Source organism: Vanacampus margaritifer, chromosome 6, assembly GCF_051991255.1.
Source record: "Vanacampus margaritifer isolate UIUO_Vmar chromosome 6, RoL_Vmar_1.0, whole genome shotgun sequence".
In the NCBI taxonomy this organism is placed as follows: domain Eukaryota; kingdom Metazoa; phylum Chordata; class Actinopteri; order Syngnathiformes; family Syngnathidae; genus Vanacampus; species Vanacampus margaritifer.
In genome coordinates this window covers 30,163,638-30,173,654 of record NC_135437.1, presented here as the reverse complement: position 1 = coordinate 30,173,654, position 10,017 = coordinate 30,163,638, and the positions used below count along the sequence as shown (strand labels likewise).

The 10,017-nt window shown below is 49.5% G+C and overlaps 1 protein-coding gene and 1 long non-coding RNA gene across 2 annotated transcripts; one reads left to right on the top strand and one right to left on the bottom strand.

Annotated features, from left to right (window-relative positions):
* The first annotated feature begins 2,563 nt into the window (after positions 1–2,563).
* fem1b (fem-1 homolog b) lies at positions 2,564–7,826 on the top strand. The gene is made up of 4 exons (XM_077568908.1): positions 2,564–3,627; positions 4,489–5,452; positions 6,204–6,527; positions 6,607–7,826. The coding sequence occupies exons 1-4, from the start codon at positions 3,380–3,382 to the stop codon at positions 6,949–6,951; spliced, it is 1,881 nt and encodes a 626-aa protein (XP_077425034.1). The 5' UTR covers positions 2,564–3,379; the 3' UTR covers positions 6,952–7,826.
* On the bottom strand, positions 7,739–9,984 carry LOC144053953 (uncharacterized). Its single transcript, XR_013294558.1, has 2 exons — positions 9,730–9,984; positions 7,739–8,844 (listed from the first exon to the last, which is right to left on the bottom strand). It is a non-coding gene; the product is annotated as an uncharacterized LOC144053953 (long non-coding RNA).
* Positions 9,985–10,017: the final 33 nt, after the last annotated feature.

The following is a 10,017-nucleotide window of genomic DNA, read 5'->3' as shown; positions in this document are numbered from 1 at the left end:
TGCGCAATGCTAAAGTCCACGAGCTAGCCGCCTGCAATCCGGACCCTTTTGTTAGCTTGGCCAAGGCTAATGCACTGATCGGAAGATACCACCGGATAGTCCAATTTCAGTCACGCAGGGAAATCAACCTCATCCCGTTTTTATTTACTCCTAATCGACTCATCTAGCATTTTAGTCCAAGAAAACATTTTCTAAGTCTAGTTTTAGTCCACAAAAACGGACGCGTTTTAGCATGTTATTTTGTCAGCAGATAATGTTGAGCGCTCGAGTCTGTAAAAATGCAGACGCACTCAATCTAATCAGCTCATCACTTTGCAGATAGCTGGTCATGAATCAGGTGTGTTAGTGGAAGAGAAAAGGGGGGGGGGGGGGGGTCTCTCGAGGACCAAACTAGGCCGCTCCTGGTCAGAAGTGGAGCATCGTTAGAAGCTAAACCAAATGTAAGAACTGCGAACAGGTCTACACATTTTTAGCCAAAATGTCTTGTCGTGTTGCCAACTTAAATGTGGGTGGGATTCGCATCTCCTGGATGGCGTCTCCATGGCAACGAGATGATGTGCTGTGCTGCTCAAATGAAATGCACACATCGGCGGCTTGGCACTTTATTGAGAAAGCATGTGATGAAAAGGCCGCCGTCGGCGGTTGGCACGAGCGCACGGAAGAAAGGGCTTCCGGCCGGGAAAAGCCGTTCTGGACCGCAAGCGAAGGACGAGCACCCGTCGCCGCCTCTCACTTGAAGAGCGCCAGACAGGCGGCGGCCAGCAGCGGCACCAGCAGCGGCATGCCGCCCACAGCCAAGGCACCGTTACACATGGTTTTCTTGCAGCAGGCGGTGCCGCCGCCGCCCTCGCAATCCTCTTTATCTTTACAGCCCTTCTGGATCACCTCGCCCTCGCCTGCAAGCAGCACAAAACAGCAGCAGGTTTTGCCAGCCGTCGCGTGGCCCGTTTTCCGTCGGGCTTTTCGGCTTCGGCTTCAACTCGCCATTCTTGATGTTGAAACAGAAGCCGCTGGCGCATTGGCCGCTCTTGGCGCAGTTGCTCAAGGTTTGAAGGCAGACGGTGCGGTCCGCTTTGTTGGCGCACCGGTAGCGTTCAAATGTGGGGGAGCCGCCGCCGCTGCTGTTGGAGGGGGTCTGAACACAAGAGACAAAATCTTTATTTGAATGAAAGACTTTCAGGTTTTGCTCAAATCCTGTTCAAAGCAAACACGAAGCACCGTCGTCGCACTTCTCTCCACTGCAGCAGGCAATGCCGTCGACTGCTGCTGGCGCTGCTGCAAGTCACATCATCACCTTTACAGTCCCTCGCGGTCACCGCGCCTTCTGCAAGCAGCACAAAACAGCAGCAGGTTTTTCCGTCCAAACGCTTTCTTGTTCTGTCTCACAATTGGACAATAAATGTCATTTTCTTACAGAGGAGGGAACAAAATGGACATTTGCTTTTTTTGTCTTCATACCAAACAAGCTGGATTTGTTGTTTGAAACGCGTGAAAGGGGAACACAAGAAAAAGTCCTACAGTATTTGGAGGATGTGATTTGACAACAGTAGAATTTGATGAGAATACAATTCTGTCAAAAGGACATTTTGCTCATAGGAAAAAAAAGCATTCACAAAAGTAAAAAGCCATATTTTCTTGGTGGGCGTTTTCAACTAAACATTGCCTTTAAATTGGAACGAATCCGAATTGTTTCCATGAAAACGGGATTTTTTTGGGCTTGAAACAATTTCACAAAAGTCGTAGTTTCAAAAAGACCATTTGGTTCAGAAAATTGGCTTTTGTGGGGGAGTTAAGTTCAAATAAGTTCACTTTATTTGTGAAAAAAATATCTTTTTGTCTATAGTTGCTCGGGAGACGGGAAGTCTGATCATTTTTTGTAAACAAGACATTAAAAAGACATTTTTTTTGAAAGGTTGTCACATTTTCTCACAGCCAATATTTTTCTTTTGCCAGGAAAAAAAAGTGTTGCGCGCAAAAACGAGCAGCCAGCAGGATTTTGGTGGTGTTTTAATGCAAACAGAAAGAGATTTGTTGCAAACTTGCGTCAGCTAAAATAATAATAATAATAATGAATCGAGTTTGGAAAGAAAAGCCTTTGACGAATGCACTCAAGAGAACAAAATGTGCTCCGGCAGAATTTGGAGGCCAAATATCATTAAAAAGCCTCCAATGGTGTTGATCTTCTACAAAACATTTTCTTAGAATTGTCATGAAATATCAATTAATAAAAAAGAAAACCCATTTTTAAAAATGAATTACAGTTAATTGAGAGAAAAAAAAATCTATTTTCAAATGTTTTTGGGCAATTCATTCACTGAGAAAAAACAACGGTGTCTGGAAGTGACTCCATTTCATTTGGTCAAGTGGTTGCACAAAATAAAATCAACTGGATCCAGATACATTTTACAATCACATTGATCATTGTAGTTTTCAAGAAAAAAGACAATTTTTCGGACAAAATGGAAGTTTGTGAGGGCAAAAATGATTTAAAACACATCACATTTTTCCAAAAACAAAGCGTTGGCTTTCAACATTTATCCCCATTAGGCTTTAATTTTGAAGAAAAGGTCACTTCTTTCCTCAGATTTTTTTTTTTTTAAAGGCATTTGTTTTTTTGTTTTTACCGTCGGTTTGAAGTTTGTGTGTCAACTGGAGCGTATTGCTTTTATTTACGTCGTTAATCCTGATTTTCTGAGTAATTTTTCTCGGTTTGGGGCTTTTGATTGATTGATTGATTTCTGTTTTATGGATACATGTATGAAATTCATATTTTACATTGTATATATGATCGTATACTATTAAGTGAACGCAAGTGTTTTGTTTTGTTTAGTTTTCTTGGAGCCTACCCCGGAAGTGTTTCAGATGAGGAACTTTTGACTGCGAACGACGAATTTTCCAGTCGGACGTATTTTGGCGTCGGACTTGACTTCCGGAAAGTTGCTGGCCATCCTAAAGTAAAACCGCTGCTGCACCCGGATTCCTTTTAACAACATTTCAAACGTTTTTATATCTTTTCATTTAGCACAGCAAGAACCTTGTGCGGTTCTTGTGACGACGAGGAACGAGTCGGTGCTTTTATTTGTCTTTTAAAAGTGACATTTGCGTAGTTTGACGGCTCCCTCTGCCGCAAGCACGCTAGCATCTCGGCTAGCCGAACCGCCGCGGGGCGACCAGCACTTCCGCCCGTTCCTCCTTTGCCCTCGCTCGGACCATCAGCGCCACGGAGGCGCCCCGCGGCTTTCCATGCGTGTGGGGGGGCTCGCCCGAACGTTTTGATGGGCTGCTCGCCGGCTGGACGTCGCGGGCAGCACCTGGGGGGGCGTCGGCTTCGGCTTCGGCTTCGGCTTCGGCGGCGGAGGACGCGACGTTCGGGGCCCGCATGGAGTCTCTGGCCGGCTCCGTGCACAAGGCGGCCGGCGAGGGTCGCGTCCTGACGCTGGCCGCGCTGCTGCTCAATCACAGCGAGGCCGAGACGCGCTTCCTGCTGGCCTACGTCAGCCAGCAGGCGGGCCAGCGGTCCACGCCGCTCATCGTCGCCGCCCGCAACGGCCACGACAAGGTGGTCCGCCTGCTGCTCGAACACTACCGCGTGGACACGGAGCAGACCGGCACCACGCGATTCGATGGGTAAGTGGACACGGGCGGCGGCGGCGGCGGTTCGACCGCTCCAGCAGGCGCAGGGCGCGGGAGACAAACGAACCGGTCGCCCGCCAGCCAGCCAATGTCAGAGCCGATATGACGGTATGATAACAACTTATCGCGGTTGCGCGGTATTAACATTTCAGCTCATCAGATTTTTTCGATTTTTTTTTGTGCGTAAATAGAGCAGTATTTTCCCATTGAACACAATCGAGTTTATTTTTAAACAAAAGAAAGAAATATGTCCCATGTTAAGTAAATGCATTCTTCTTTTGTTTTCCTTCTTCTTAGTAAGTCACAGTGTCCCATCAGTTCAGTGGTGAGCTTCCCCCCCCCCCCCTTCCATTGGTGACTTGTGTTGTCATTGGGGCTCGCTAGCCTGTTGGCAGCATTTTATTTCTTTTTTTTCCCCAGCAGAGCAAAACAGGCATCCGTGTTTGCACATGAAAAATAGTCAGTCGACTTTCAAAATCGGTTGTCTGGAAGTTTGATGTTTCTACACGGACCTTTTTTTGCAGATGCACACAGCGGACAGGAAGTTGATTGTAGCTAACAGGCAGCTAGCTCCACTCACTTACCTTTTGGAGCATCGTGTGTTTAAAAATGGAAATTATTTATGACGCGCGTGTGAACTTAAAACGGTAGTTTGTTGATAATTACTGATCACGATTGCTAACCGTTTAGCATAGGCTAATTTTGTTGGCGTTTAATGGGCAAAAGGTCGTAAATAACGAGTATTTAGATCTACTCATGTTCAACCTTAGTGGATTCGCACCCCCCGCCCCCCAAAAGTTGATTTTTGGGTCTAATAATTATTGAAGGAGTTGTCCCCCTTTTGCGTCCCCGCAGCTACGTGATCGACGGTGCGACGGCGCTGTGGTGCGCGGCGGGCGCGGGCCACTTTGAGGTGGTGCGGCAGCTGGTGGCTCACGGCGCCAACGTCAACCACACCACCGCCACCAACTCCACGCCGCTGCGGGCGGCCTGCTTCGACGGGCGGCTGGACATCGTGCGCTTCCTGGTGGAGCACGCCGCCGACGTGGCCATCACCAACAAGTACGACAACACCTGCCTGATGATCGCCGCCTACAAGGGCCATGGCGACGTGGTCCGCTTCCTGCTGGAGCGCGGCGCCGACCCCAACGCTAGGGCGCATTGCGGCGCCACCGCCCTGCACTTCGCCGCCGACGCCGGCCACCTGGCCGTGGTGGCCGAGCTGGTGCAGCGGCGCGCCGTCATGGCGGCCAACGGCCACGGCATGACGCCGCTGAAGGTGGCGGCGGAGAGCTGCAAGGAGGATGTGGTGGAGCTGCTGCTGGCGCACGACAGTTGCGAGCCGGCGCGCCGCGTGGAGGCGCTGGAGCTGCTGGGCGCCTCCTTCGCCAACGACCGCGAGAACTACGACATCGACAAGACCTACCGCTACCTGCGCGCCGCCATGGACGAGCGCCGCCGCCACGGCGTGCCGGGCAAGGAGCCGCCGCCGCCCGCCGAGGCGTACGGCGGCCGTCCCGAGTGCCGCACGCCGGCCGAGCTGGAGGCCATCCGCTCGGACCGCGACGCGCTGCACATGGAGGGCCTGATGATCCGTGAGCGCATCCTGGGCCCCGACAGCGCCGACGTGTCGCACCCCATCATCTACCGCGGCGCCGTCTACGCCGACAACATGGAGTTTGAGCGCTGCGTCACGCTGTGGCTGCACGCGCTGCGCCTGCGCCTGCACGGCCACCGCAACACGCACAAGGACCTGCTGCGCTTCGCGCAGGTCTTCTCGCAGATGCTGCACCTGAAGGAGCGACTTGACGCCGACGCGGTTTGTCTTCCGCCGCTCGAAAATATTCGCACCTTTTGACGTCTTTCATGTGATGGCCGTCTTTGATCACACGCTTTGCCAATTGGTGGGGTCGGGGGGGGGGGGGGGGGGGGCGGATTGACGTGAAGGCAAAGTTGAAAACCCTCGCGGGTCACGTAAATCGCATGTGTGGGAACATTTTGGCGTGAGGCGGCGACCTGCGTCATTCGCGTACCTCAAATTTCAAAAACAAGAAAAAAAGCTCTTTTTTTTGTCTCGTCAGCGGAACTGCAAACCTCCTCAGAACGTAACGTGTTCAACATTAAGATCACCAAATAATGCATTGCCACCTTAGCAGGCTTTTCTGTTTTTTATTTAAAACCCTACTTTGAAACCCTAATTAGAAGCCGTCGCCATTTGACGAAATCCGACTTTCTCCCAACGCTCATTCAAAAGCCCAATATTATTTTAAAAGCCTACTTTGAAAGTCTACCACAATTTCAAACCCCAATTTGAAACCCTGATGCCAGTTTACGAACGCCACTTTTAATCTCTCTAACCCTCATTTCAAGCCCCACTCTGAAACCCCAAGCCATGTCTAAAATGCTATTTTCAAACCCAAACCCTATTTTTTTTTTTCACAAGACGCATGTTTGTGATGATTCCACCAACGTCGGCCGTCGTGCGGTTGTTTGTTTCGCTTTGTGTGTTAATTTCAAGTCGCCGCCTCCTCATCGATTGCTCCTTTGGGCTCATTTGTGCGCTTTTGCAGGTGGAGCAGGTTCTGGGCTGCAGCGCGCTGGAGATCGGCCACAGCATGACGCGCGCCCAGTCGGCGCCGGAGGGCGAGCTGGCCCAGGCGGTCGACAACTACGAGTCCAACGTCTTCACCTTCCTCTACCTGGCCTGCATCGCCACCAAGACGCCGTGCGGCGACGAGCGCCAGCGCGCCCGCATCAACAAGCACGTGTACGACGTGCTGCGACTGGACCCGCGGGCCCGCGACGGCGCCACGCTCCTGCACCTGGCCATCAGCTCCAGCACGCCCGTCGACGACTTCCACACCAGCGACGTGTGCGGCTTCCCCAACGCGCAGGTCGGGCGGTCGCGTGCGCACGCCGGCGCCGGCTAACGTGGACCTCAACGTGAGCTTTGCCTTGTCTCGTCCGTCTCAGGTGACCAAGCTGCTGCTGGACTGCGGCGCCCGCGTGGACGCGGTGGACCACGAGGGCAACACGCCGCTGCACGTCATCGTGCAGTACAACCGTCCCATCAGCGACTTCCTGACGCTGCACGCCATCATCATCAGCCTGGTGGAGGCGGGCGCGCACACGGACCGCACCAACAAGCAGAAGAAGACGCCGCTGGACAAGAGCACCACCGGCGTGTCGGAGATCCTCCTCAAGACGCAGATGAAGATGAGCCTCAAGTGCCTGGCGGCGCGCGCCGTGCGGCGCCACCGCGTCCCTTACCGACACCAGATTCCCGCCAGCCTCGAGGAGTTCGTCGACTTCCACTGACGTCCATCTTGTGATTTGAGGCGTGCTATGCTAGCATGCTAACGCTCACGCCACCACAGTGTTGTTGTTGTGTTCCAAATGAAAGTTCTTTGCGGTGATGACGGGTTCAGAATCGTTCCTCGTTCCCGACTCGCTCTCCGTTTGCGACTCATTTCAAATACAAACAAGTACGTCATGATTAACGCACAGGATCAACGTCGGCCAGCGTGTTAGCGTCCTCGTGGGGACGCACGCAAATCCAACAAAAGTCACCTACGACGAAGTCGTCGCTGTTGACTTGTCGGCCAATGTGGCGAGTGTGACACCTCACTCAGAGACTCCGCCCACAGGGACCTCATCTGGTTAAGTCGCCACCTTGGGTCATCAGGAAGTGCGTGACCTGCTCTTCATTCGTAATTGACAAGCTGATCGTGCGACTTGATTTGAAGAAGAAAAAAGAAAGAAAAAAGTTTCCAGTTCCTCCAACAAAGTGCCTCCAAAGTGCTCTTGCTGACGACAAAAACGTCTGCCGCGATGCAATGAAAATAGCTCCCACTTTTTTTTTTTTTTTTAACTTAAGACAACACAACAGTGACAAAGACATGGATACAAAAGACAAAAATGACAGCAGACAAAATAACAGTCGAGACACGAACCACAGCAGTGACGAGGACAACGACGACAAACGGACGACGGCGATGCCATCAATGATTACAAAAACGACGACCACAATATCAACTTTCGAAATTTGAAGACAATTACATGGACAAAAACAGTAACAACCACAAGACAAAAACAAACAACACCATCGACGGCAATATGTTTTATTACCAAAATGTAAAAGAATTTATAACATTTTCAAAGTTATTAAACAAGTGACGGTCTTCATTCTTAAAGTGTCCTCGATGTTTTGGGCTTTTCGGTTCAAATGCTGCTGATTTCAAGAATCACGAACGCGCATGAAGCAAGCGCGCCTTCATGGCGGCGGCACCACACATTCTGCTAATTGCTAAAGCTAACGCTGCTAAGTTGACATCAATGTTCATTTGGTGAAGCGACTTTTTCCCATCAGAGCAAAAGTGAATTTTGCTGATTTAACACCAATGCTCATCTTGACAGCTAATTTGGTTAAGTTGAGCTCAATGCTCATTTGTTGACTTTGCTTCATTAGCATTAGTGCTCTTCCACAGCCAATTCTGAAGTTGAGCATCACTCTGCGTCCAGTCGGTCACTCTTCAAGAATGGAATTCAAATGACGGCGACCGAAAGAAAAGCACATTTGTTGTGGGCCGTCCTCATTTATTTGAGCAGAACAATGTATGGTATGGAGTGCGGCGTCGTCACCTGGCAGAAGAGCGCCGATCCAGATGATGAAGTCGAAGCGCAAAGAATCCATGTGAGAGAGCTGCCGCACGCACACGCACGTGCGCACGTACGCGGGTTCAAATCCAATCTCCACACTTGCCCGTCACCCTTTTTATCTGCAGTGGGCGAGGCCTAACCGCACAACACCCCTTCAACCCAACCCGCCTCACTGTTCCTTCCCTGGCCTCTTACCTTCTTTAACCGACCCCCCCCCCCAAAAAAAATCCATTTATTGTTGTAATAAATCTAATTTTGAGTGTCGTTGCTTCAGAGAAGGAAAAGTCCACTTTCTTGCATGTTGCTTTTTCTTTGTTGCTGCCAATCAATCCGCAAAAAAAGCTGATGTGTTCGTTGTCGTCTAGTCGTTGTGGAGGCGGCCTTAAGTAGTCAAAAAGGCCGTTTACAAAAAGAGACCGCATTGGCACCAAAAACGTCTTTTGGCAAGCAAAAAGTCAACGTTGAACTTGTGCTTTTCTGATTTTTTTCCCCTTCTTCTTCTTTTTGGCCGATCAACCGAGAGCGTTCAAACCATCGGGTGCACGTCGCCTTCTGCTGGCACAGGGGCAGCACAACCAGGGTTGGGAGGGTTACTTTTCAAATGTAATCCATTACAGTTACAAGTTACCTGCTAAAAAAAATACTTAGTAACATAATCCAATTACCATAGTATTAAGGTAATGTAACTGGATTACTCCAATATTGAGTATGCTCATGAAGACAAAATAAAAACTAGAAAAATTCCTGCGGAAATTTTGAATGGGACTGCTGGAAAAGACGCATGTATGTAGTACTTGTAGCAATAGTAGTAGTAGCACTTGTAAAAAAGCTGTATTTAAATGGCAGTCCATTCCATTTAATAAAAAATAAATAAATAATAATAATAATGTTGTTTTTTTTGAAAATGTACTTAAAAAAATGTAAATGAGCTGAACAGTTTAAAATTTAAACGGCTGGAATCGGTCAAGAAATGTGGAAGTTAACCATAATCAACATCAACTAAAAGTATCTTACTGTCGCTTTAAGAAACATGCACGTTCACGCACACACATTGGAACTTTAACATACTGGAGACGTCACGCACACGCATTCCATTGATATTGTATGAGAGACGCACACCTCAAACAAATAAATATCACCACAATATATATTCTATACAATGTGCCAGTGATAGGGACCCGGGCAGCCAACAAGAAGCAAAAATCCTTGTGTAATTAAAAAGCATGTAGGCTATTGATTGATTGATTGATTGATTGATTGAAGGCCATTTGCTGTTTTCGAACCGTCACTGAAAGCAACCACGATGGATGGATGGATAGTCATCTCCAAAATGAACTTTTAACCCAGTCACAAGTTAGTTTAGCCGCGTATATGTTGTGTATGATGTTTAAATAGTGAATTGGTGTGAGAAAGATTTGTTTGTAAGGTGTAACTCACATTATGCTTGTATGCTAGCGGGCTAGCGGGCTAGCTAGCAAGAAGCTACAGCGCGTAGCATGCCGCCAGACTCTCAGCTTAAACGTTCGCTCCAGTGAAGACCGGTCGTCATTTCCTCTTCCCGTCCGTGAAGCTTTTTCAAACTGCCCGCGTGTGGACGACACGACTAGTCAGTTCGTTCGTCCCCAACCTCCCCGACAGGCAGCAACGGTCCCACTCGCGTGCGCGCGCTCTCTCGCTCTGTGTCTCTCTCCCGCTCGCTCTGTGTCTCTCTCCCGCTCTCTCTCT

Excerpts from the sequence above, each read along its gene's own strand:
- fem1b (XM_077568908.1), top strand. The coding sequence starts at position 3,380 with ATGGAGTCTCTGGCCGGCTCCGTGCACAAGGCGGCCGGCGAGGGTCGC. Across the intron at positions 3,628-4,488 it reads GGCACCACGCGATTCGATGG|CTACGTGATCGACGGTGCGA; the intron begins GTAAGTGGACAC and ends GCGTCCCCGCAG. Across the intron at positions 5,453-6,203 it reads AGCGACTTGACGCCGACGCG|GTGGAGCAGGTTCTGGGCTG; the intron begins GTTTGTCTTCCG and ends GCGCTTTTGCAG.